General features: G+C 55.9%; 3 protein-coding genes across 5 annotated transcripts; 2 read left to right on the forward strand and 1 right to left on the reverse strand.

Moving 5' to 3' along the window:
- Positions 1-3,476: 3,476 nt before the first annotated feature.
- TUBB4A (tubulin beta 4A class IVa) lies at positions 3,477-9,500 on the forward strand. Its single transcript, XM_049876555.1, has 4 exons — positions 3,477-3,647; positions 4,163-4,271; positions 4,384-4,494; positions 7,811-9,500. Exons 1-4 carry the CDS (start codon positions 3,591-3,593, stop codon positions 8,866-8,868), a joined length of 1,335 nt encoding a protein of 444 aa, XP_049732512.1. The 5' UTR covers positions 3,477-3,590; the 3' UTR covers positions 8,869-9,500.
- Positions 9,501-10,623: 1,123 nt separating this feature from the next.
- On the forward strand, positions 10,624-21,624 carry DENND1C (DENN domain containing 1C). Of its 3 annotated transcripts, none has more exons than XM_049876556.1 (22): positions 10,624-10,736; positions 13,557-13,621; positions 13,702-13,745; positions 13,889-13,938; positions 14,218-14,339; positions 14,432-14,501; positions 14,660-14,759; positions 15,016-15,069; positions 15,155-15,265; positions 16,260-16,360; positions 16,455-16,500; positions 16,618-16,719; positions 16,813-16,938; positions 17,356-17,460; positions 18,573-18,663; positions 18,751-18,791; positions 19,017-19,088; positions 19,873-19,917; positions 19,988-20,095; positions 20,504-20,565; positions 20,689-20,896; positions 20,992-21,624. In XM_049876556.1, exons 1-22 carry the CDS (start codon positions 10,720-10,722, stop codon positions 21,622-21,624), a joined length of 2,373 nt encoding a protein of 790 aa, XP_049732513.1. In that variant the 5' UTR covers positions 10,624-10,719. The 3 variants fall into 3 exon arrangements, with proteins under 3 accessions (XP_049732513.1, XP_049732514.1, XP_049732515.1); XM_049876557.1 differs by having other exon boundaries at positions 14,218-14,337; positions 14,679-14,759; XM_049876558.1 differs by lacking the exon at positions 14,218-14,339 and having other exon boundaries at positions 14,679-14,759.
- A 23-nt stretch (positions 21,625-21,647) lies between these two features.
- On the reverse strand, positions 21,648-25,374 carry CRB3 (crumbs cell polarity complex component 3). Its single transcript, XM_049876559.1, has 5 exons — positions 25,253-25,374; positions 24,856-25,041; positions 23,529-23,596; positions 22,721-22,864; positions 21,648-22,381 (listed from the first exon to the last, which is right to left on the reverse strand). The coding sequence occupies exons 2-5, from the start codon at positions 24,935-24,937 to the stop codon at positions 22,310-22,312; spliced, it is 366 nt and encodes a 121-aa protein (XP_049732516.1). The 5' UTR covers positions 24,938-25,041; positions 25,253-25,374; the 3' UTR covers positions 21,648-22,309.
- Between the last annotated feature and the right edge of the window lie 335 nt (positions 25,375-25,709).

Here is a 25,709-nt window from a genome sequence, read left to right on the forward strand (position 1 = left end):
AATTCGAGCTGCCAACCTTTTGGTTAGCAGCCGAGCTCTTAACACTGTGCCACCAGGGCTCCTTGATGCCATACAGATAGTTCTTAAAAGAGCACAATGCTCAAGGCAAACATTCTTTACTAATTAAGCTAAACTACTGTAAAAAAAAAAAAAAATTTTTTTTTTTTTTTTACTCTTTTGTTTAAAGAAGACTTCAGGGGATATTTTGGGTTTGAGGTTTAAAGATTATCTCAGGGCAGGTTCATCCAGCCTCAATGGCTCCAGAAAGTCTGGAGTCCATGAGAATCGGAAATTCCATTCCACATTCTTCCCCCTTTTGATCAGGATTCTTCTGTAGAATCTTTGATCAAAACATCCAGTAATGGTAGCTGGGGACCATCCAGTTCTTTGGGTTTCGTGGCAAATGAAGCAGCTGTTCGTGGAGGCAATTAGCCTCACATTCCATATTCTCTTCCTGTCCCTGATTCTTCTTCCGGAGTTGTGAATTCTTGATATATATGGACACAGTTTGGTGGGCCAGGGGCCTATCTCAATCCCAACACCAGGTCTTTGGGATCAGTTGTAACAATTCATTTGGTAATAAACTCAAAAGTCTAAATCAGGGTCCCTCCAACCTCAGCACTTATTTTTTTAATTGTGGTAAAGATGTAGATAACAAAACCTTTGGCAGTTGAACATGTTTACATGTACACAGTTCAGTGACACTGGTTAAGTTCCTCACATTGTGCAACCATCCGTCACCACTCTCCCTTTCCAAAGTTTTCCACCACCATTAACAGAATGTCAGCGCAGTGCCCCAGAGCAATGACTCTCCCTACCCCTCCCTCCCGCCACTGTAACCGTGAACAAACTTTGGTCTCTAAACACCTGCCTTTCCTAGATATTTCATATAGGTGGGATCACACAATATTTTCCTTTTTGCGACTGACTGATTTCACTCAGCGTAATGTTTTCAAGGTTCATTCAAGTTGTAGGATGTGTCAGAACTTTGTTTCTCTTTGTGGTCCAGTAATATCCCATTATATGGATGGACAACATTTTGTTTATCCATTCGTCTGTTGATGGACATTTGGGCTGTATCTATAACCTTGGCACTCTTGACATTTGGGGCCAGATAATTCTTTGCTGTGGGGGTCATCCCGTGCACCATAGATGCTGAGTGGCATCCCTGGCCTCCATGCCAGTAGCTATACCCTGTTCCCCAAGTCATGACAGCCAAAAATGTCACCAGAAGTTGGCCCAAGGTGAGAACCAAGGGTCAAAGTGTGGGACAACTGGCAAAGGTGAGGCCAGAACCACAACAATTGGCCTCTTTTCAGCTGGAGCAACAGAGGAAGAAGGAGAGTCAGGGATAGGAGCAGAATATAGACTGTGTGGCTCACAGCCTCTGTGAACAACCACCTCCTTGGCCATGAGACCAGAAGAACTGCATGGTATCCGGCTACCGTCGCTGAACATTTTGATCAAAGAGTCTATACAAGAATCCTGATTAAAAAGGGGAAAATGCAGAACAGAATTTCAAATCCTCATGGACTCCAGACTTTCTGGAGCCATGGAGGCTAGATGAATCCTCGAAACTATGGCCCTGATATAATCTTTAAACCTTAAACCAAAAATCTAAAAAATGTCTGCCTTGAACATCATGCTGTTTTAAGAACGATCGACATGGGATCAAACTGACAACAGCAACTTGAAGGATTAGCTGGGAACCTTAAGGGGCAGGGAGTTTATGTTAACAGGGGAGGAACAATTCGGAAACGGAGGGTGAGAATGGTTGCACAACTCGAAGAATGTAATCAGTGTCATGGAATTATATGTGTAGAAACTGATGAATTGGTGTATGTTTTGCTGCATATATTCTCAACGACAACAACAAAATAAATAAAACTAAAAAAAAAAGTGAGGCCAGAACCGTATGACCCGCCTGGCTGCCCCCCACCCTCACCCCGTGAAAGGTCCCGCTTTCAGACCCTAGTTCTTGAATGGGTGTGCTATGGGGGAGGAGAAGGATGCTTCCTGGGCTGCCAGAGTGGGAGGTTGACCATGAAGATGGTCCCATTTCAGGGGGAGGCACAGGAAGTCTTGGCCAAACCTTGATAATAATGGTAACTTTAATAGCTACAATTTTACCCTGCGCAAGGGTGTCCCAGGGCTGTCTTGTTGTGAACTCTGCCATCCCGGTGGGTCCTTCCAACAGCCCTAGAGCACAAGCACCTCTCACTACCCCATCTTACAGATAAGAACATTAAGGCATAGAGAAGCCAAGTGGCCTGCCCAAGTGGCCTGCCCGAGCTCATATCAAACTGGTTGCCTTCAAGTCAACCCTGACTCCTGGTGGCTCCACGTGTGTCAGAGTAGAACTGTGCTCCATAGGGTTTTTAATGGCTGAATTTTCAGAAGCAGATCACCAGGCCTTTCTTCCCAGGCATGTCTGGGTGGACTTGAAGCTTCAGCCTTTCATTTAGCAGCCAAGCGTGTTAACAGTTTGAGACACCCAGAGACAACCCAAGGACATACAGTTGAAAAAGAACTTCGAAGGCAGGGGATGGTTTGTAATAAATTGTAATACTACAATGGAGGGGTGTTCCTCTAGGGAACCAAGGCAGCCTTTGGGGGCTCACTGCCCTCCCATGTGTGATCCAGTTATAAGTCTTATTCCTTGAGGCTCCTCCCCAAGCCAGGCTGGAGGTGATGTCCATATCTTTGTGGGAACCAAAGTCCAACAGCGGTGTCCATTGGGAGTGTGTGTCTTCCCACAATTCCCATTAGCTTCCACAATCACCCCAATCAAACGGTGAAGTAAAATTGGGTTTTATTTTAAAACAGGTCCTTGGGAATCCCCTCCCCCCCCAAAAAAAGAGATGGCTACTTCCGTGCACCACCTTCCCCCAGGAAAAAATCCAGTTGCCCAAACCAGTTGCCATTCAGTTGATTCTGACTCATGCTGACCCCATGTGTGCAGAGTAGAACTGTGCTCCATAGGGTTTTCAAGGCTTTGCCCTTTTGGAAGCAGATGCCAGGCCTTTCTTCCAAGGTGCCTGAGGGCGGGTTCCAAGCGCCAATGTTTTCTGGCACTTAGCCATTTGCACCATTCCCAATTAATGTAAGGCTGAGGGCGATTGAGACCTGGAGAAATGGAGTGGGCAGAGAGGCTGCAGACAGAGAAACTGAGGCAACGCCTGGGGGTGGGGGAGGGGCAGAATCGCTCAGGTCCTTGTTTACCGAGCGTCCCCCCACAATTTCCGCGAAGCCGGGGTCCCCAGCCTGACTGTGAGTGGGATGGGGGTGAGCTGATGGAGCCCGGGGTGGGGGCACTGGGCCCTGAGGCGCCCGAGCCCGCACACCCGAGGTCTGAGCGCCCTTCCGCAGAGTGACCCTTCCAGCCTGCGCCCTCCGTCCCGGGGCGGGACCAGGAGGCGGGGCGGCCCGTGACCGGCCGTGACGCAGCCCCGCCCGCTCATATAGCGGCGCCCCGGGGCTCAGGGACAGTGCTTCGCTCCACCGCCGCTGAAGCCGCCGCAGCCTCCAGGTCCCGCGCCACCGCCTCCGCCGCCGCCGCTGCAGCCGCGTCCGCCATCAGCGCCACCAGCATGCGGGAGATCGTGCACCTGCAGGCCGGCCAGTGCGGCAACCAGATTGGGGCCAAGGTGTGCGGGGGCTGGCGAGGGGGCGGCGAGAGAAGCGCCAGGGTGGGCGGCCCGGAGCTCCCCCGAGTCCCCACCTTCGGGTCTCCGGGAAACGGGGTCCCCAGGAGGCCCGCACCCCAGGGACGGTGGAGGAGGGGCCGGGGCAGGGCCAGGCTGGGAACAAAGGGGCCGATGGGGGTGGGGCCAGCCTTCTGTCAGCTAGCCACAACTGGCCTCACAGCTGGCCAGCTGTCCCCACCACGCGCACAAAGGGACCCCGCCCCTCCCCGGGGCTGCAGCCTGGACCCGCTGACACCAGCCGGCTCCGGCTCAGCTTGGGGAGGGGGGTGACTGGCCCCACCCCACCCCCACCTCGACCTTCTTGCTGGCTCATCCTTAGCTCTGTCGCCATGCCTCCTGGTCCGCAGTCACCTCTCTGGGGGAGAGGGGGCAGCTCAGGAGGTGCGTGGGGGTCCTGGGCCCAGAAGATGGAGGGCGGCCCCCTGCCCAATCCTTACCGCTACCCCCCACTCTAGTTTTGGGAGGTGATCAGTGATGAACATGGCATTGACCCTACGGGCACATACCATGGGGACAGTGACCTGCAGCTGGAAAGAATCAACGTGTACTACAATGAGGCCACAGGTGAGGCAAGCCGGGGGAACCTGCGGCATGGGCGAGGCGCGGGAGGGGACAAGAGCTCTCAGCATCTCTGGCTCCTGGCCTTCCTCCCCCTCTTCCATCTGCTTCTCTGCAGGAGGAAATTATGTCCCCAGGGCTGTGCTGGTGGACCTGGAGCCTGGTACCATGGACTCCGTCCGCTCTGGCCCCTTTGGCCAGATCTTTCGGCCAGACAACTTTGTGTTCGGTGAGTCCCCCACAGGGAAGCCCCCTGGCTCCTTTCACTTCCAAAGGCTTAGTGAAAACCCTGGATGGTGAAAGCAGTTTGCAATTGGCTGCTAACTGAGAGGTTGGCAGTTCAAACCTGCCCAGCGTCACCATGGAAGAAAGCCCAGGTGATCTGCTTCCATAAAGACTGCAGCCGGACCCCATGGAGCTCAGCTCTACACTGACACACGGGGGGTTGCCGTGAACTGGAATCAACTCAGGGCAACAGGTAAACGGCGGTGGCCACAAGGGTCTCACCGTTGTGGGGGGTGGGCAGGACAATCAGGGCTGCGATAGGGGACACCCAAGCAGTTGTGGGGGCCCAGAGGAGGCATCTGATACTGCCTGGGGTTTCGGGAAGGCTTCCTGGAAGAGGTGACTTTTTTTTCAAGTCTTCTGTCTGTCTTTTTATTGTGAAGATACACACAACAAAACATACACCAATTCAACAATTCTGCATATATAATTCAGTGATATTGATTGCATCCTTTGAGTTGTGCAATTGTTCTCACCATCTTTTCGCAAATCATTCCACCATCATTAACATAAACTCCCTACCCCTTAAGCAAAAACTCCCCACCCGCTCCCTCCCATCCCTCATAACCACTAACAGTCTTTGATTTCTATACATTGGCTTATTTCATATAACTGGGTTCATACGACGCTTGCGCTTATTTGACTAATTTTCCTCAGCACGATGTTTTCGAGGTTCATCCCTGTTGCGGCATGCATCAGGACTTCATTTCTCTTTATGGCTGAGTAATATTCCATTGTGTGTCCAGACCACATTGTGTTTATGCAGTCATCTATCCATGCACATTTCGGCTGTTTCCGCCTTTTGGCTATTGTGAACATAGGTATCTATGTGTCTGTTCGAGCTGCTGGATTGTATGGTAGTTTGGGAGCCCAGGTGGTACAGTGGTTAAGCGCTCCACTGCAAACTGAAAGGTCAGCAGTTCAAACCCACCAGCCACTCTTCAGGAGAAAGACCTGGCAATGTGCTTCCATAAAGATCAAAAAAAACAGCCATGGAAACCCTATGGGGGCAGTTCTACTCTGTCTTATGGGGTCACAATGAATCGAGATTGATGCAACAGCAACGGGTTTGGTTTAACCAATCACAGTAGTTCATTTTAATTTAACAGTATGGACTGGAGCCAAACTGCCTGGGTTCGAATCGCAGCTATGCCACTTCAGGCTTTCAGCAAATATTTATTGAACATCTACCGCATGCTAGGTCCTGTTCCGGAAACTGGGGGTTCAGCAGGGAGCAAAGATTGCAGAGCTCCCTGCCCTGGGGAAGCTGATACCTGGTAGAGGGAGATAAGCAATAGAGAAGATAAACAGGCAACCATCAGCTGCTACTGAGTCAGCTGGGTGACTCTGTACCAGCTCCTTAACCTGTCTGTGCCTCAGTCTCCTTGTATTAAAACAGAGATGGCAAAAACGCTGGCGTTTCAGGATCTGTGAGGATTCTTGTACCTACTATGCATAAAGAAGTTACTAAGAACTTAGAACAGTGTCTGGCACAAAGAAAGAGCTAAAACAGCATTAGCTGTTACTGTTTTCATTAAGTCCCTGGGTGTCTCTAATGGTTAGGCTTTGGAGGGAGCAGCCTGGTGAATTGGAAGAACAGCGACGAGGCCCATGTAGCTGGAGCAGAGTGAGCGAAAGGGTGAAAAGAGGAGGGGAGGGCAGGGAGAGGGCAGGGCAGGTCGTGCAGGGCCCTGTGGGTCCCAGGGAGGACTTGGGCTTTTACCCGAGGGAGGTGGGAGCAATGGAGGGCTGTGAGCAGGAGAGACTGGCCCAGACTCAGGTGCTCACGGGCGCCCTCTGGCTGCTGCGGGAGGAACAGACTGTGGGGGGCGAGAGCGAGAGACCAGGACCGAGGTCTGCACTAGTCCAGGCTGGAGATGATGGGGCTGCACCAGGTGGAGGCAGAGGGAATAATACCAGCCAATATACTAATCTTTGCCCTCCTGGAGCTTGCATTCTACTGTGAGATTGCAGACAATACACATGATTTATAAGAAAATGCAGGGTTGTCAGTACAAAGGAAAAAATAAATGAAGCAGAGAAGAATAGGAAAGCAAGAGAGACTGCAGCTTTATATAGGGTGATCGGGGAAAGCTGCACAGAAGATGATAAAGGAGCCATGTGGATATGAGGGAAAGGGTATCCCAGGTAGAGGGAATAGCCCGTGCAAAGGTCCTGAGGCACAACCATGCCTGCTGTGTTGAGGAACAGCGAGGAAGTCCATGTGGGTGAAGTGGAGCGAGCGAGGAAACAGTGAAAGGAAATGGGGTTAGGGAGGTGACAGGGGGCAGATGGCATGGGCCCTGGTGTCCCACGGGGAGGGCTTGGGCTTTTACTCAAAGATGAGACCCCTGGAATGATTTTGAGCCAAGGAGAGATATGATTTGATTTAGATTTTACCAGAATCCTCTGGCTGCTGGGTGAAGGGGGCAAGGATGGAAACAGTAAGAACAGTAAATAATAACCTTGTGATTATTATACTCTTTTTTGTTATTATTATTATTGTTATACAGCTACTAGGGACTCTCCACGGAGCCCTGGTGGCACAACAGTTAAGCGCTCAGCCACTAACTGAAAGGTCAGCGGTTCAAACCCACCAGCTGCTCCACAGGAGAAAGACCTAGTCATCTACTCCTGTAAAGATTTACAGCCTAGGAAACCCTATGGGGTAGTTCTACTCTGTCATACAGGGTCACTAGGAGTCAGAATTGATGGCTCACAACAGGGTCTCTCTGTCCCTGGGTGGCACAAGCAGTTTGCACTCAACTACTAGCCTAAAGGGGTAACTGGGTAGTGCAACCAGTTAAGCACTGGACTACTAGCTGGAAAGTTAGCGGTTTGAACCTACCCAGAGATGCCTGGGAAGACAGGCCTGGCAATCTGCTTCCACAAGTTCAAAGCCTTGAAAACTATGGAGTAGTTCTACTTTGCACACTCGGGATCACCATGAGTCGGAATCAGCTCGACAGCAACTAACACCAACACCTCCCTAAAAGTTGGTGATTCGAACCCACCCAATGGCCCTGCAGAAGAAAAGCCTGGTGATCTCTTTCCATAAAGATTGCAGCCAAGCAAATCCTATGGAGCAGTTCTACTCTGTCACACACGGGGTCACCATGAGTCAGAATCGATTTGACAGCAGTGGGTTGGTTGGTTGGTTCGTTGTTGTTTTAGGAGCCCCCCAGGTGGGTAGCCGGGGGTGGGGTGGAGGGTGGGCGCTCCCCATAACTGCCCATGTGTCCCCCTCCCTCCTTCTTCAGGCCAGTCTGGGGCCGGCAACAACTGGGCCAAGGGCCACTACACAGAGGGCGCGGAGCTGGTGGACGCGGTCCTGGACGTGGTCCGGAAGGAGGCTGAGAGCTGCGACTGCCTGCAGGGCTTCCAGCTGACCCACTCGCTGGGCGGGGGCACGGGCTCGGGCATGGGCACGCTGCTCATCAGCAAGATTCGCGAGGAGTTCCCCGACCGCATCATGAACACCTTCAGCGTGGTGCCCTCGCCCAAGGTGTCCGACACGGTGGTGGAGCCCTACAACGCCACGCTGTCCGTGCACCAGCTGGTGGAGAACACGGACGAGACCTACTGCATCGACAACGAGGCCCTCTATGACATCTGCTTCCGCACCCTCAAGCTGACCACGCCGACCTACGGGGACCTCAACCACCTGGTGTCGGCCACCATGAGCGGCGTCACCACCTGCCTGCGCTTCCCCGGACAGCTCAACGCCGACCTGCGCAAGCTGGCCGTCAACATGGTGCCCTTCCCGCGCCTGCACTTCTTCATGCCCGGCTTCGCCCCCCTGACCAGCCGGGGCAGCCAGCAGTACCGGGCCCTGACGGTGCCCGAGCTCACCCAGCAGATGTTCGACGCCAAGAACATGATGGCGGCCTGTGACCCGCGCCACGGCCGCTACCTGACGGTGGCCGCCGTCTTCCGGGGCCGCATGTCCATGAAGGAGGTGGACGAGCAGATGCTGAGCGTGCAGAGCAAGAACAGCAGCTACTTCGTGGAGTGGATCCCCAACAACGTGAAGACGGCCGTCTGCGACATCCCGCCCCGCGGCCTCAAGATGGCGGCCACCTTCATCGGCAACAGCACGGCCATCCAGGAGCTGTTCAAGCGCATCTCCGAGCAGTTCACCGCCATGTTCCGGCGCAAGGCCTTCCTGCACTGGTACACGGGCGAGGGCATGGACGAGATGGAGTTCACCGAGGCCGAGAGCAACATGAACGACCTGGTGTCTGAGTACCAGCAGTACCAGGATGCCACGGCCGAGGAGGGCGAGTTCGAGGAGGAGGCCGAGGAGGAGGTGGCCTAGAGCTGCTTCCTGGCTAGGCTTATGTGCTTTGACCTCTAGAACCCCATTCCATCTCTGACCCCCGCGAACCCCACTTCACCTCCACGCCCAACCCGCCTCCGACTCCGTGAACCCGGTGACCCCGTGAACTTCACCTCACCCTGATTCTAACATAACCTTTGACCCGCAAGAGCCTCACTTCTCCTCTGACCTTTGCCCACTTTTGCCCCTTGAGCCCCACTTTCTCTCTGAACCCCATGAGCTCTTCCAGCGTTGACATTCCAGGAGCCCTGCTACCTTTCTGACCCGTCACCCCGACTTTACTTTTAACTCCACTTTATCTCTGACCCCCATGAGTTCTATCTCACCTCTATACCTATAAGCCCCTCCCTGTGAGCCTCACTTCACCTCTGACCTGGCCTCACCTCTGACCCCGTGAACCCCACCAGCCCTTGCTCTGGCCTCCATCGTGATCCCTGACCTCATGCCCCTCAGCTCCTGCCCACCTTGGCTTACCCGAGGTGGGGGAGCACAGTCCCTGGGGGCAAGGCAGGCCTGGAGCCTGTGGGGAAGAGAAGTTGTGCCCCAGCTGCCCCCACCTCCTCTCCCTCAATAAATAAACTAACTTTTGTCCTGTCACCCTTCTGTGGAGTTTGTGTTTCATCTCCCCATGGAGGGGCACCAAGGAGGACTCCCCCTACAGGATGGGGTGGGTACTGACGGGCTAGCTGATCAGGGGACCTCAGGGTCAGAGACACCAGGCTAGGCCACGGAGGGGGCACTAGTGGTTCAGTAGTAGATGTGGGTATGTTCACTGTCTGTCTGTCGTGCTCTTGCTGTCTTGATAGCTGTCCTGGCTGTCTGTCTGTCCATGCCCTGACAGTGTCTGCCTCGCCCTGGTTATGTGTGTGTATGTCTGTCATCTGTCTGTCTGTGCTCTGTGTCTGTGAGTCTCAGTCTCACCCTGGTGGTGTGTGCATGTGTGTTGTCTGTCTGGCTGTTAGTGCTGTATTCTGACTGTGTTTGTGAGTTCCAGTGACTACCTTGGCTGTGTCTGTCCGTCTGTCTGTCTGTCGATGCCCTGACGGCTGTCCTGGCCCTGTGTGTGTGTGTCTGTTATCTGTCTGTGGGTATGTCTGGGCTCTGGCTATGTCTGTGAGTCTCGATGGCTGCCCTGTGTCTGTCTGCCCATGCTCTAACAGTGTGAGCCTCACCCTGGTTCTGTGTGTGTCTGTGTGTCTGTTGTCTGTCTGTCTGCGCTATATTCTGACTGTGTTTATGAGGCCCAGTGCCTGCCCTGGCTGTGTGTGTGTGTTGTTCATCTGTGCTCGGGCTGTGTCTCTGAGTCCAGTGGCTGCCCTGGCTCTGTGTGTGTGTCCAGTGTCTGTCAGTCTGTGCTGTGCCCTGGCCGCCTGCTGTCCACGTCTAGTCTCTGGCCAGCTCCCTCTGGTGGTCCCACAGTGAATACCTGTGCGAATAGACCACAGGAAAGGAGAGTGGAGAGAAGGGGAAGGGGAGACATTTTTGAGGATTGTGGATCCTTGGCTGCTGTGGGGTGCAGGGGGGCCGAGGAGGGGCCCCGGTTGGGTATGATGGTGGGGGCCAGACAGAGCCCACCTGCAGGACAGGGCTGGGGCTCTGGTCTCCAAGCTGCCCACCTCTTGCTCACCCACCTAGGGGAAGGTGAGGAGCCAGGATGCCTCGATCTCTCACAGTGGGTGGGGGCAGGGGCCTTCTCTGGGGACGTCACCCATTAAACTTCCTCTCTCAGCCACACAGGAAGCTGAGCCGGCCGGGGCCTAGCCCTGCACCAGCACAGGCCCCCAGGACCCCTGGGGAGAGGGTCTGGCCGGCTGGCGGCCCTGCAGGACCATGGGATCCACAGCTGAGTAAGCCCCCCTCCCCCATTCTCTGGACCAAGATTCCCAGACCTGGGCTGGGGTAGAGGGGATTTGGGCTGTGCAGGCCTGGGGATGGGGGGAGGGAGGCACAATGACTTCCAGGGAACAGGGCAGGTGGCCGAGATCAGGGTCAGGACCCTCTGCTGGACTACACTGTGGACTCTGCTCTCCAGCAAACTCAGGCCACTCTTAGCCCTGTCTGTCTCCCTCTCTAGCCCCGAGTGTAACTGTGTGAAAGTAACTCCCTCTGTGAGCCGGTGCCTCCTGGTGCATCTGGGTGATGGCAACCGTAGTTCTGGGGTACTGCGGATGTGAAAGCCAGTGGGGCCCTGAGAGCAGGTGGCTAGGTGTGTGATTGTACGGGGATGAGGATGCAGTGCCGGGGACCCCCATCAGGGATTGTAGGTGCCCCTGGGCTGGATGGTGGATCTGGAGTTAATCTCCACCCTCCGTCTGCTCTGTCTTCCTGGGTCTCACTACCTCTCTCCCTGAGCCCAGGTCCCCAGAGTCCTCTGAATGGTGTCGGGGGCAGGGGAGAGAGGCAGAGACTGTGGGGCTTACGGCACCAAGGCCTTCTTCCCTCCCCTGAGGTGCAACCAAAAAAAAAAAAAAACCAAACCCATTGCCCTCAAGTCAACTCTGACTCATGTTAAGCCCATGTGTTACAGAGTAGAACTGCTCTGTAGGGTTTCCTTGGCTGTGATTTTACGGAAGCAGATTGCCAGGCCTTTCCTCCGTGGCACTGCTGGGTGGTTTTGAACTGCCAATCTTTAGGTTAGTAAACCCCACTCAACCAAACCCACTGTCGTCGAGTCGATTCCGACTCATAGCGATCCTATAGGACAGAGTAGAACTGCCCCACAGAGTTTCCAAGGAGCGCCTGGTGGATTTGAACCGCCGACCTTTTGGTTAGCAGCTGTAGCACTTAACCACTAAGTCACCAGGTTAGCAGTTGAGGACAAATCGCTTGCACCACCCAGGGACCTTAATGTGATCACAAACCCCAAAATCAAACCCACTGCCATTGAGTTGATTCCAACATGGCGATCCCACGTTACAGGGTAGAACTGTGCTCTACAGTGTTTTCTTGGCTATAACGGCGCAAACGGTTAAGTGCTTGACTGCTAGGCAAAAGGTTGGCAATTCCAACCCGCCCAGAGGTACCCCGGAAGACAGGCCTGGTAATATGCTCCTGAAAGGTCATAGCCTTGAAAATCCCATGGAGCACTGTTCTACTCCGACACGCACGGGGTAGCCATGCGTCAGAGGTGACGGGATGGCAACTAACAACAACAGTCTATGGGAGCAGATAGCTAGGCCTGTCTTCTGCAGCACCACTGGGTGGATTCAAACCACCAACCTGTAGGTTAGCAACCAAGTGCAAAGTGTTTGCCCTGCCTAGGGACCTCCTCGGGGTACAGTTGATGAGAAATGTGGGGTCGGCCACCAGGGCCCCACAAAGTCACACACAGAGACACACAGAGTCTTTTTCGCTCAAAACTACAGAGGTGCTCATACATTTACCCAGGGACACTCACAGCCATGTTAGCAGGCTGTATTGGTGTCCTAGGGCCACCGTAGCAAGAGACTACAAGCTGGGTGGCTTACTTCATCAGGGATTTATTGGCTCACAGTTGGAGGTTAGAAGTCTGAAATCAAGGTGTTGGCAGGGTTGGTTCCTCCGGGGGGCTCTGAGGCAGAATGTGTTCCATGCCTTTCTCCCACCTTCTGGTGGCGTCTCGCAGTCCCTGTATTCCTTGGCTTGTAGCTGCATCACTCCAATTTCTGCCTCCAGTTTTCCACGGCCGTCTTCCTCTGTGGCTTAAAACAAAAGAGGCTTATTGTCTCACAGTTCTGGAGGCCAAAAGTCTGAAATCAAGCTGTCAGCAGGGCCAGGCTCCCTCTGGAGGCTCCAGGAAAGGATACTTCCTTGCTTCTTTCTAGCTTCTGGTGGCTCCCAGCAGTCCTTGGCTTGTGGCTACATCATTCCAGTGTCTGCCTTTGGCATCACATGGCCATCCTCCTTCTGCATTTCTCTTCTCTTTTGTAAGGACGCCTCTTGTACTGGATTTGGATCCACCCTACTCCAGTGTGACCTCATGTTAACGTAACTAATAACATCTTCAAATATTTCCAAACAAGGTCACATTCACAGTACCAAGGTCTAGGACTTCAGCATTTCTTTTTGGAGGACACAATCCAAACCACATCTCAGACATAAACACTATTCACCCTCACACCTGGTCGGTCACACACACTCACAGTCTCGCCAACATACACACTGGACAGTCTAACCTTTTTAGACAGATACCACATGGAATCACAAACTCACACAATCGCACACACATGCTCACATATGTCATGAACTCAGTCACACACACACAACACACAATGTGGCACTCTCTCAAGGAACCCACTCTACCTCGTACTCATAGCTACAACACTCGCAAACGTGCACACACAATCAACACTGCTGCATACACGGTCTTACAGAACCACACACTATCACAAACACTGGGAGTCATGCACACCCAGTCACACACTTATCCACACCAAGCCACACACAGCACACACTCATACACACAGTCACACTCAGCCACACACTCATGCACATACAGTCACACACAATCACATGCTCACCCTCACAAACCCTTGGGGCCATGCACACACAACTGTAGATGCTCACAGCCATGCACACACAATCATCATGCACAACCACACCAGTGTGCAGAGCTGCAGACACCCACCCCCCACCCCCCCGCACAAAAGCCAGTCCCTGGACCCCCTAAGCCCCTTCCTGTTCCACAGAGAGAATCCCCCCGCCATGTTTGACTGGTTCTTCGAAGCAGCCTGCCCAGCCTCCCCGCAGGAGGGTGAGTCGGGGGCGCCAGGCAGGGGTGGGTGAGTGGAGGGGGGCCTGGGCCCTGAACTTACAGCCCTGCTGTCCCCACAGATCCTCCCATCCTGTGGCAGTTCCCCCCAGATTTCAAGGACCAGGTATGCAGGCTGGCTCCTTAGCCGCCCCGCCCAGGGCCAGGGCCAGTTCCCAGGGAGAAGGGGATTCTGGGCCTTGGATCTGGAGCTCAGGAGTGGAGGCCCAGCCAGAGTGGTCAAGTAGCCTGTGCTTCTCTCCACCCCAGGAAGCTATGCAGATGGTGCCCAAATTCTGCTTCCCTTTTGACGTGGAAAGGTATGGAAGGGGGCAGACACCCAGGGACCCAGGGACTCAGGCACCCAAGGGCCCAGGGATTCAGACAACCAGGGACCCACGGATTCAGACATTTGGGGACCCAGGGACTCAGACACTCAGGGATCCAGATGTGTGGGGACCCAGGAACCCAGGAATTCAAATGCCCATGGACCCAGGAGTTTAGATGTCTGAGGATCCAAGAATCCATGTTGTTGGGAGGCTGGGTATGGTCAGGAGCTGGGATGCCCAGGTCTCTCTCAGAGCCCTTTTGTACTGCAGGGAGCCCCCCAGTCCCGCTGTGCAGCACTTTACCTTCACCCTCACGGACCTGGCTGGCAACCGCAGGTTTGGGTTCTGCCGCCTGCGGGCGGGTGCCCAGAGTTGCCTCTGCATCCTCAGGTGTGGGACATGGGGGCCTGGGGTGAGGGTGGTTGCTGGAGGACCTAGGGCAGGGGGCACTTCTGGAGGCTGCATCTGTCTCCCCTCCCCACAGCCACCTGCCTTGGTTTGAAGTCTTCTACAAGCTGCTCAACAACATGGGGGACCTCCTGGCCCAGGGCCAAGTGAGACCCGCCCCCTCCCACTAATGCCAGCATCCCAGTCCTTCCCCTACCAAGCCCCCAGCCCCTCTCAGAATGCCTGCCCAGGCCTGCCCTGAGCCCCTTGGCTCCACTCAGACTCCTAGCCTGAACCAAGCCCCCCACCCCCCCTTCTGGCTCAGACATCCCGCTCCCACCCAGGTCTCAGAAGCGGAGGAACTGCTTCTAAATCTCCTTCAGCAACCCTCGCCCAGCCCCCAGGCCTTGGTGGGGCTGGAGCTGGTGAGTAACCCCCACCCCCGGCGTCGGGCCTCAGGTGGATGGGGAGGCTGCCCCCAGCCCTGGGACACACAGCTACCGTCACCCCCCCTCCCAGGGCGGTGGACTGATGGTCTCCAGGGCGCACAGCATCCTGCCAGCTAACCCACCACCCCGAGAATAGTAGGCTGGTCGGCGGGACTCGGGGACCCTAAAAGGCTGGGCACCCAGGGGAGGTCGGTCCCCGACTGATTGGTTCCCCCGCCGATTCCCCCACCAGCTTTCCTGCTTCGTGGCTCCCGATTCTGATCGCCTGCCATCCATCCCTGAGAACGTGAGTAGAGATCTGGGAGGGGGCTCGGCAGGCGGGCAGAGGTCCTCTTATCCGTCCGCGCTCAGCGCGCCTCTCTGCTCCTCAGAGGAACCTAACCGAGCTGGTGGTGGCGGTCACCGGCGAGAACATCATGGGGCTGTTCGCAGCGCTCCTGGCAGAGCGAAGAGTCCTGCTCACTGCTAGCAAGCTCAGCACCGTAGGCGGGGCCAGCGGGCGGAGGCGGGGCGGCGGGCTGAAGCCTCGCCTCCTATGGGGCGGGGCCAGAGGGCAAAGCTCTGGCTCCGCCCCTTTAGAGATCTGTGACTAGTTAAACCCTGGCTCCACTGCTATGATGGGGGTGGGAAGGGACGGAGGGTAATGAACGAGGCCTGCACCTCTTCGGGAGCGCTGAGTCCTGTCTTCACCCCTTGTGGATCAAAACAAGCTACCTCCGCCCTCCTGGAGGGTGAGGTGGAACCAAGCCAAAAAAACCCATTGCTGTCGAGGGACCCTATAACCCAGTGCCGGCGAGTCGATTCCGACTCATAGGGACCCGACAGGTCAGAGTATAACTGCCCCATAGAGGCACCAGGGTTTCCGAGAGAGTGAGATCAGAGATCTAAATTCTAACTCCACCCTGGGGGAAGTACCAGGGAGGGCTGGATACTGGCTCCACCCCTAGAGGTGGGATCATGGAGAGCTGACTTTTGGCTCCACCCCCCAAGAGCGGGATGAGGGAGGGCTTAATGTTGGCTCCACCCCTAGGGACAGGACTAAGGGAGTGCTGGATCCTGGCTCCATCTCTAGGGGTAGAACCGGGACTGGTTGCTGACTCCGCCTCTAGGGGCAGGACTAGGGAGGGCTGGCAGATGGCTCCACCCCTAAGGGTTGGGCCAGGGAGGCCTGAATACATGGCTCCACCTAAAGGGGCAGGACTAGGGAGGAGTGAAAGATGGTACCGCCTGAAGCGGAGGGAGCAGAAAGGACTGAGCCCAGGCCCTTCTCTTCAGAGATGGGGTCACTGGAGGCTGAGAACTGGCTTCGCCTCCTCGAAGTCGCCTGCCTGATTTCTATAGGGGTCTGAGTTTTCGCCCCTTCCTTACCCCATAGCGCGGGGCAGGAGGGGGACCAGTAGACTGGGGACGCGGGAGATAGAGCTGCGAGAACCACTGTCTCAAGCCCTGATTCCACCGCCCCTCACCCGTCTTCAGCTGACTTCGTGCGTCCACGCGTCCTGCGCCCTTCTGTACCCCATGCGCTGGGAGCATGTGCTGATCCCCACGCTGCCTCCGCACTTGCTGGACTATTGCTGGTGAGGGAGGGGGGTCTGGGGAGAGGGGAGGCCTGGGGAAGGGGCCTGGGGGCCTGGGGATGGCGCCTGCATAACACCACCCCCTGGTCCGCAGCGCACCCATGCCCTACCTCATTGGGGTTCACGCCAGTCTCGCGGAGGTGAGTGGGGGTGGACCTGGACGACGGGGACAGGTGGGGCCCCCTCCCTCTCCATCCCCAGATACCTCCCCCGCCAGGGAGCCTGAGCTCTGAGCGGCCACCTCCCACCAACTGCAGAGAGTGCGTGATAAAGCCCTGGAGGACGTCGTGGTAATGAACGTGGACTCCAACACCTTGGAGACACCCTTCGACGACGTGCAGGCGCTACCGCCAGATGTGGTCAGTGTCGCCCCATCCCGCCCGCTCTCCTGCCTCAGGGGGAGGCGGAGGCCCCATATCCACCCACTCGCCTGCCCCCTTGTTCTCCTCCAGGTGTCCCTGTTGAGGCTGCGACTAAGGAAGGTCGCGCTGGTCCCCGGGGAAGGGGTGTCCCGTCTCTTCCTCAAAGCCCAAGCCCTGCTTTTCGGGGGGTACCGCGACGCGCTCGTCTGCAGCCCGGTGAGCAGCAGGGACACCTGGGGAGAGGCCTTGTGAGTCCCTGAAGGAGTCACAATAATAGTGATATCGGGAATTTACTGAATGCTTAGTCTGTGCCTCCATTTGCTCATCTGTAAAATGGGATTCCCAAAAGGGTCGGTATTGCGGTTAGAATATGCAAATACCCGTCATATGCATATGAGTGTCCGCAAATGCTTATTGATCAGCATATTCAAAGTGCTTGGAATAGTGCCTAGCACATCCGAGCTCTCGATAAATACCATTATCTCATTTAATGCTCACGCTGGGGTTTATTGTGTTGCGAGATAGATACTATTATGATCCCATTTACACATGAGCAGGTGAGGTATACGGTAGAATGAGGGAAGCAGGTCCAGGAGAGCCACAGGGAGACCAGGGAACGGGTCCTTCTTCCAGGGTCAGCCCGTGACCTTCAGTGAAGAAGCCTTCTTGGCTCAGAAGCCCGGGGCGCCCCTGCAGACCTTCCACCGGCGGGCGGTGCACCTGCAACTGTTCAAACAGGTGCCCCAGGGCCCTGAGGGAGGCGGGCTCCTGAGTTCCTGGGAACCAGGCCGGGGCTGGAGGCGTGGGCCTGAGGGCGGGCTCCTGGGTCGCTAGGGGCGGGACCAGGACGAAGGGACTGGGCTAGACAGACTCCTAGGTGCCTGGGAGCCGAGCCAGGGCTGCAAGGGCGGGGCTGAGGCGGACTCCTGAGTTCCTAGGAGCCGGGCAGGGCCAGACCTGACTCTTTGGACTTTTGGGGGCGGGGCTGCCCCTGGAGGGGCGGGGCCGAGCCAGACTCCTGGGTACCTGAGGGAGGGGCTGGGGCGGAGGGACCGGGCGCGAACTCCTGGGTTCCTGGGGGCGGGGCGGGGCTGAGCGCAGGATCCTAGGTTCCTGAGGGCGGGGGCTGGGACCAGACAACTGGGCTGGGGAAGGAATCTAGGGTCCCAGAGGCGGAACCGCTGCCAGAGGGGAGGGACTGCGGGTGGACTTCTGGAATATTGAGGGCCGGGCTGGAACCGGTGAGGCGTGGTCCCCCACTCCCGGTTTCCCAGGTGCGAGAGGCAGGGCTTAATTCCTGGGTCCCTAAAGAGGTCAGGTTGAACTCCAGGTTTCCTGAGGGATGAGACCTACTGCGAGGTCCTTGGGGGGATTGAGGTGGGACCAAGTTCCTGGATCTCCAAGGGGGGGCCACCCAAGGGAAGTGGGGGGTCTGACCGGACTTCGGAGGGGGCGGGTCCGGACTGCCAACTCCCTTTGGGTGGAGGGAGAGAAGCGATTCGGGACTCCCGAGTTCCTGGAAGAAGGCGGGCTGGACTCCAGATCCTCCCGGGGGAGGCTGGGTACTCGGGTCCCTGAAGGCGGGGTCAGACTTGCCCTAGGGTCACTGAGGGGGGGCGTGGACTGAAGGGGCGGAGTCCGACTTCTGAGCCCCTGAGGGCAGGTTGTGGGCTGGGGGGAGGGGGCGGGTCGGACCTTTGACTTCCAGAGGTGGGACCCAGGCTTCTGGGTCTTTGCGGAGTGGGAAAACCAACTCATGGGTCTCTGGAGGAGCAGGGGATGGTGGCCTCTAGGTTCTGAGTCCTCGCATTCAGATGCGGGTCTGACCTGACCCTCTCCCCCACCCCCAGTTCATCGAAGGCCGGCTGGAGAAGCTCAACGCAGGGGAGGGCTTCTCAGATCTCTTTGAGCAGGAAATCACCTGCAGCGAGGCCTCCTCAGGTGAACCCCGAGCCTAGCCTCCGCCTCCCCACCCCTCCGCCCCCTCCCAAGCCGGCAAGGGATAACCAGGCTCTCCCCTCACCCCAGGCGCCCTTCGCTCCTACCAGCTCTGGGCAGACAACCTGAAGGTAAAACACCAATCACTTGTTACCTGCTTGTTATTGAATTAATTTAATTGTACCACAGTCCCAAGGTAGGGCCATCCTTAATAACATTTATACAAATGAGGAAATTGTGGCTCGGGTAGGGAGGAGGGCTTGTCCAGCATCACACAGCATGGGGTGGGGAGGCAGGGTCTAGGGTCCAGCCCCAGGGACCCCAGGAGCCCACATTTGTCTCCTTTGTCTTTCCAGAAAGGTGGTGGTGCCCTTCTGCACTCAGTCAAAGCTAAGACACAACCAGCTGTGAGGAACATGTACCGCTCGGTAAGACAGGCGGACGAGCCATACTTGGTGGGGTGACAAGGGGGACACAGAACATTTTAACCCCACCGACATTTTAAGTGCAAATATTTTTATCAAAACCGTACCAGCAGTTAAACCGTTAACAACCCTTCCCACACCTTCCATTTTACCGTACTCCTTTTAGTTGGAATCATTCCTTGTCTATAAAATGGACAACCAAGACTCATTGATAAACAACTTTTGTCCTCAGATCCTACAGTCCCAGCTTCTGTCCTCATGTTTTTTCTCCCAAGTCCAGTTTCCTCAGGGGCCAACTTTTACAGCTCAAAACTGGCCATTAGATTTTATTCACTCACTTTTAGCCACCGATGTATTTTCTACTGTTTTTACCATGCCCCATTCAATTTTGTTTTTTCCCTCCAGGAATAATTTAAATAACAACTGCTGTCGAGTTGACTGCAACTCATGGTGACCCCATGGGTGTCAGAGTAAAACTGTGATCCATGGGATTTTCAATGGCTGATTTTTTTTTTTTTTTAAACCTCTAACCTTTTGGTTAGCAGCTGAATGGGTTAACCGTTTGCACCACCCAGGGACTCCTCCAAGAATACTTCTAAGTTAGCCAAAGGGGCAAAAGCTGGTATCGAGGTGGTACATGAGGCAATAGTGGACAAAATCTGTGAAACAGAAATGGACAGATGGCAAGACAGAAAGACTACAGCTGTCCTGGGGAACAGAAGGCTTAGCTCTCCAACGCACAGGGTCAAACCACCCTCAAGTCTAATTCCTTCTTGGCTTCTCGTAGGCCAAGAGTGGCTTGAAGGGGATGCAGAGCCTTCTCATGTACAAGGTAAGACCAAAGGCCAAGAGGTAGGGAAGAGTGGGGGAAGGGGCTCCCAACTCACCCACCCTCCCCCTAGGAAGGGGACTCTGGCCTCCAAAGGGGGGGCTCCTTGAGAACCCCGTCCCTCACCAGCCGCTCAGATCGCCTGCAACAGCGCCTGCCGATCACCCGGCACTTTGGACAGGTAAGAGGACTCCCTCACCTCCTGCTCCTGCACACATCCCAGTAACCAGTTGCCATTGACTCATGGAGACCCCATGTGTGTCAGAGACCTGTGCTCCACAGGGTTTTCAATGGCTGCTTTTTCAGAAGTAGATTGCCAAGCCTTTCTTTCCGGACGCCTTCAGGTGGACTCGAACTTCCAATCTTTCAGTTAGCAGCCAAGCACATTAACCATTTCTACCACCCAGGGGTTCCATATATACACAGCCCTAAAATCATCACTGAGTTATCTTCCCATCCTTGGTCTCCACTTGGGAACCTTGCCTCCCTCCTCACCTATCCCTAGACTCATCCTCTTCTTGCAAAAGCCCCGGCTCCCTGTCTTTGCTGCTCCTCTTTCCACCCCACCTTCCAAATCTGTCCTTTGCAGAGTCGGCCTCTTCGCCCTACCAAGAGACTCCGGCTGGAAGAAGGACCTTCTGAGTCCCTAGGGTAAGTGTTGGAGGTAGGAGGCCAGGACTGAGGGGGTAGATGAACCCTAAATCCCAGGGCCACAGGACCAGGGCTGGGGAGGTGGTCTCAGGTAGATACCTGAGGCTCCCCACCCTCACCCAGGACACCCCCTCTGAGCCCTGAGGATGCTGGAGGCTCATGGCCAGAGGAAGCACTGGACAGCAGCTTCTTGGGGTCTGGAGAAGAATTGGATTTGCTGAGCGAGATTCTGGACAGTCTGAGTGTGGAAGTCAAGAGCACAGGGAGCCTACGACCCAGCCAGAGCCTGGACTGTTGTCACAGAGGGGACACAGACAGTAGCTTCAGCCTGGTGAGAGCACCCACCTAGCTCTCCCTCACTTGCCTAGCCAATTTCCCCTATCTAAAGGCCAGCAACTTGTCTGTCTTCTCCCCACCCCTGCCCAGCTCGAGCTACCAGGAAGATCAAGATGGCACCCAGAGGATGAGAAGACACCAGACCCCCAACACCTTTCTCTGCCCACCAACCTGCCTTCTTTCCAAGACCCCCAGACCTCAGACGCCTCAGGCTGCTCAGAGGACTCCAACTCCCAGCTGCCCTCAGAGGCCAGCCAAGACATCATTTCTCCATCCCAGCCCTCAACTGCCTCTGCAGACCCAAGCAGCCAAGGGGACTCAGAATCCTCTCTTCTCACGGAGCCCTGCCCCCTAATCCTACATGTCTCCTCTCCCCACAAGGCAGCGGAAGAATCTAGAGTCCAGGAGAGCCCCTGCTCCTGGCTCTCCACCTCACCTACCCAGCCCAACCCCCCAGAAAGTGCCCCATCTCTGCCCCCCTCAAAGTTCAACCTTGATACTGCCTGCACATCCCAGCCCCTGGGTGCTTCCTCCGCTCCCAGTTCCCCCATCACCCCCAGAGCCCAGTCTTCCCAGGAGCTGCTAGCAGAGCAGGCTCAGCTCCACCCCCTCAAAGGCCTGGGAGCCTCTATTTGCCTGGCTGCACCCACCAGCGAATGGTCAGAGCCCAAGGCCAGAAGCCAACCCCGAGTCGCTGAGCTTAAGAAGTATTTTGAGAGTTAAAGTTTAGGAATCTGGAGAAGACCCCAGTCCCTCAATAAAGGCACAAGAGCCCAAAGCTAGTTTTTTCCTGGTGCGTCCCTCTATCTGCTTAGAAACCCCATCACTCGCCACTCTCCCCCTAGCTCGCTCCTGGATGCAGCTAAAAGCCCCTCTCCTCCAGGAAGCCCTTCCAACTTCACAGTCTATGAGCCCTGCCTCCGTCTTCTCATTCTAGACTAATTCCTGCCCCCAGCAGCTCAAAAAAAAAGAAGGCTTTATTAGGTCCTTTGGTGGTGTAAACAGCTTGCGCTTGGCTACTAACCTAAGGATGGCAGTTCAAATGCACCCAGTGGTACTGCAGAAGAAAGGCCTGGCAACCTGCTTCTATAAAGGTTACAGCCAAGAAAACCCTATGGAGCAGTTCTACTCTGCAACACATGGGGTCACCATGAGTCAGAACTGACTCTACAGCGACGGGTTTGTTTTGGTCTTTTATTATCTCTCACTACCAAGTTTACAAAAAAGAAAAAAAAAAAAAAAAGTGAGCAGCCCCACCCTCTCTGGCACTCAGGGTCAGAGTCTTTGAAGCACCTTCATCCCTTCTATTCTTAAGCACTAGGTGGGTCTGTTTGCCCAGAGAGGGTTCTGCCTTCCCCAACGCCACACAGCCAGGAAGATGGAGGACGGAAGGGGAGGGGGAGGAGACCTAGATGGGCAGGCAGCCCCGCACCGTCTCCTTCGAGTCCTGAGGGGGCCGGGCCTCAGCTGCGTGGGACAACTGAAAGGAAAGGAGAGGGGGTTGTAGGGCCGGCGTGGTGGCTGAACAGACGGCAGAAAAGATGATGCAGCAAGCAGGGCGGTGGGTCCCCAGCCCCTGCACCCTAGCTCCAGGTGAAGTCAAGCAGAGGCAGCATGCTGTGGTGCCCCACTGCCCCCCAAGTCCTCCTGAGCCATCAGAGGCTGATCTCATGGTTGCTGTGTGCCGGCCAACACCAGGCAGTTCTGGGTAGTGGCAGCTGCAGGGGCAGTGGTTGCGGCGGGCTCCAGGGTGGGTTCAGATAAGCCGCTCCTCCGGCGGCAGCTTGAGGTTGGGGGGCGGTGGCACGCGGGCACCCACCTGCTCCTCACTGCTGGGCCGGTAGGTGCCCTCTGTCTGCCGCTTCTCTCGCAGCTTCCGCACCAGCAGCACCAACCCCACGGACAGGAGCAGGGCTCCCAGAATGGAAAAGACCACAATGATGGCGGTGATGGCCCCCTGGGACTGCAGAGGAGGGGACAGGTGTGCCCCCAGCATCTCAGACCAAGTCTGGAGGTCCTATCCACCCCTTCCTGAGAGGCATCGGGGGCTCCTTTCCCCTCTTGACCTGCTACTTTGGGTGTTCCCACTCAGGATTCCTGAGCCCCATCTATCACGTCTGGGTCCCACCTCCATACCTGGGCCCTCCCCTGCACACCTGCCATATCTAGGGCTCTCCTGATATCTGAGAGGTCTATGAGACTCTTGGACACTACCCCCCCCAGCACCTACCACTTTGGGTATTCCCACTCAGGATTTCTGAGCCCCATCTATCATGTCTGGGTCTCATCCGCCATAGCTGGGCCCTCCCCTGCATACCTGTCATCACCACCACACCTGTAAGCTTACTCTGTACCTGAGAGGTCTATGGGACTCCTGATCCCCTACACCAGCCACATACGGTATTCTTGTCTACCTCCCTCCTGGGGTTTCCAGACCTTTCTAGTCTGGGGTTTTGGGTCTCCCCATTTGCTGTGTTTGGTGTCTGGTCTCTCCCATTTGGGGCTCTCCAACCCCCTTCATCTATTCACCTGCCACCTCTGAGGGTCTAAGCCCCTCTACCTGCTACCTGTGGGACTCCTGGATAACATCCCCACCTGCCCTCCTCCCACATATATCCCCAACTCACCAGGGCCCCACTGGAGCCAGGGCTGGTCGGTGTAATGGTGCTGTTCTCTTTTCCTGGGGGTTCCGATGCTGTGGGTCGGAGAGGAAAAATTAATCCCCTTCTATTCTGTTTTTTTTTTTTTTTATTATTCTGTCATCCCCACCCAGCCCAAAACACCAGTTGCTGTTGGGTCTATTCTGACCCCATGTGTGTCAGAGTAGAGCTGGGCTCCGTAGAATTTTTGATGGCAGATTCTTCTAGTTTGCTAGGCCTTTCTTCTAAGGTACCTCTGGGTGGGCTTGAGCCGCCAACCTTTCAGTTAACAGCCCAGTAGGGCCCAGTTAACACTGTCCTTCTGAGTCTTCCATTCCCAAAGAGACTGAGAGTACCGTGCAGGCAGGAACCAACCCAGTTTCCAAGGTTGTAAATCTTTATAGAAGCAGATTGCACATCTTTCTGCCTCCGAGCCATTGGATGCTGACCTTTTGGTTAGCAGCTGAGCACTGTGTCACCAGGGCTCCTTCAGCAGCGCCCAGCAGGAAGTATTTATTTGGTTAATAGTTGTTTGTGCTGTATACGAGTTGCCATTAAGTCGATTCTGACTCATGGCAACATTATATGTGTGAGAGTGGAAATGTGCTCTGTAGGGTTTTCAATGGCTGGCCTTTCAAAAGTAGATTGCCAGGCCTTTCTTCCGAGTTGCCTCTGGGTGAACTCGAACCTCCAACCTTTAGGTTAGCAGGCAAGCATTTGAACCATTTGCACCACCCAAACTCTGGTTTGTTTGTGCTGCTTGGGGGCTATTATAATTGATGGATCCAGAAGCCCAACCCCCAGCTAGACAGCCTTACGCCCTTTCTGATCTGGGCAGTTCCGGTCTTTAGCCTGAAGTATCTGACTCACACCTCCCCCCAGGTTCTTGAAACTGGAATAGAAGGGCTGAATGGTTGAGTTCACACTATAGCCAGCCTGGCCAACCCTGGCTCAGGGTCCCCAGCAGGCCTCCACTTGGCTCCCAGCCTGCCCAAGACATTTCAACTCCACAGAGACTCAGGAAGACAGGTCTCCCTCCAACTCCCTCTGTGGAGCCCAGTACCCCTGCTCACATTTCCACTTCTCAGGAGCCGGGGATTCCTGAGGATCAACTCCCACCTTCCAAGGACCAAAAGGACCTAGAAGTTCTAACCCTCCCGCGCTAATCCTGTAGACACCCCCTCCCAGGCATCTCAAGCTCATTCCCCAATCCTTGCCCCTCCCTGTACCCCAGGTGACCAGCTCTCCTAAGCCCTGCCCCCAGCAGAGATCCGGGAGTCCCGGGCCTCCCCTAGGGCCCCCAGCAGGTACCTACTTTGTCCCCAAACCTGGCCCCAGTAGGCCTGCAGCAGCGGCAGGCCGAAAGCGAGAAACAGCCCCAGGCCGGGGCTCGCCATGGACTAGGCGAAGGGTGGGGTGGCGCCGGTGGCGCCGGGGACGGGGCTTCTGACGCGCGCCGCTCCTACCGCATCTCGGGCTGGGGGTCCGCGCCACCGGACACCTGGGGGCGGGAAGAGGAGTGAGGCCAGGTGTGGGGAACGGGGCTGGCCCCCGGCGCAGGCCCATAGGAGGGGCAGCAGGCGCCAGGGCACCGGGAGTCCCGCCCCGCCCCCGCCGCCAGAGGTCAGAGATTAAAGATTAACTCGGGGCCTCGCGTTCCGGGGCCAGGGAGAGGGAAAGTGACGGGGGAGCCGCGCGTCCCGCGTCCCTACCTGGCCGGGGCGTTTTCCACTTCTCTCAGGTTCTAGGTCTGGTTCCCTAGCTCGAACCGTCGGTCGGTCAGTAGCTCCGGCCGACTCTTAGCGGCTCCGCCCGCTCACGTGACCCGGAAAGTTCAGTCACTCACCTGGGAGAGGAGCGCACTTCCGGCTTGTGCACCTGAGCCTTGGAGAGGGGCGGGTCCAGGCGGGGGCGGGGCGGCGGCACTGGCGCACCTGTAACTGGAATCCAATACCATCCTGGGGAGGTGGAGAAGCGCGTGGGTGAAAGAAGAGAGTCACACCTGTATTGTGGGCACATCTGTAGGATCGCACAGGTGAGACACATAGGGCAGGTAGACACCTGTGTATGAAGCACTTCTGCCTGGGGCAGCCCCGAATGTGCAGCCCCTAATGAAAAAGCACCTGTGGGGTACACACCTGCATGGGGCTAAACCTGTGTAGAACACAC

Source organism: Elephas maximus, chromosome 3, assembly GCF_024166365.1.
Source record: "Elephas maximus indicus isolate mEleMax1 chromosome 3, mEleMax1 primary haplotype, whole genome shotgun sequence".
In the NCBI taxonomy this organism is placed as follows: Eukaryota; Metazoa; Chordata; class Mammalia; order Proboscidea; family Elephantidae; genus Elephas; species Elephas maximus.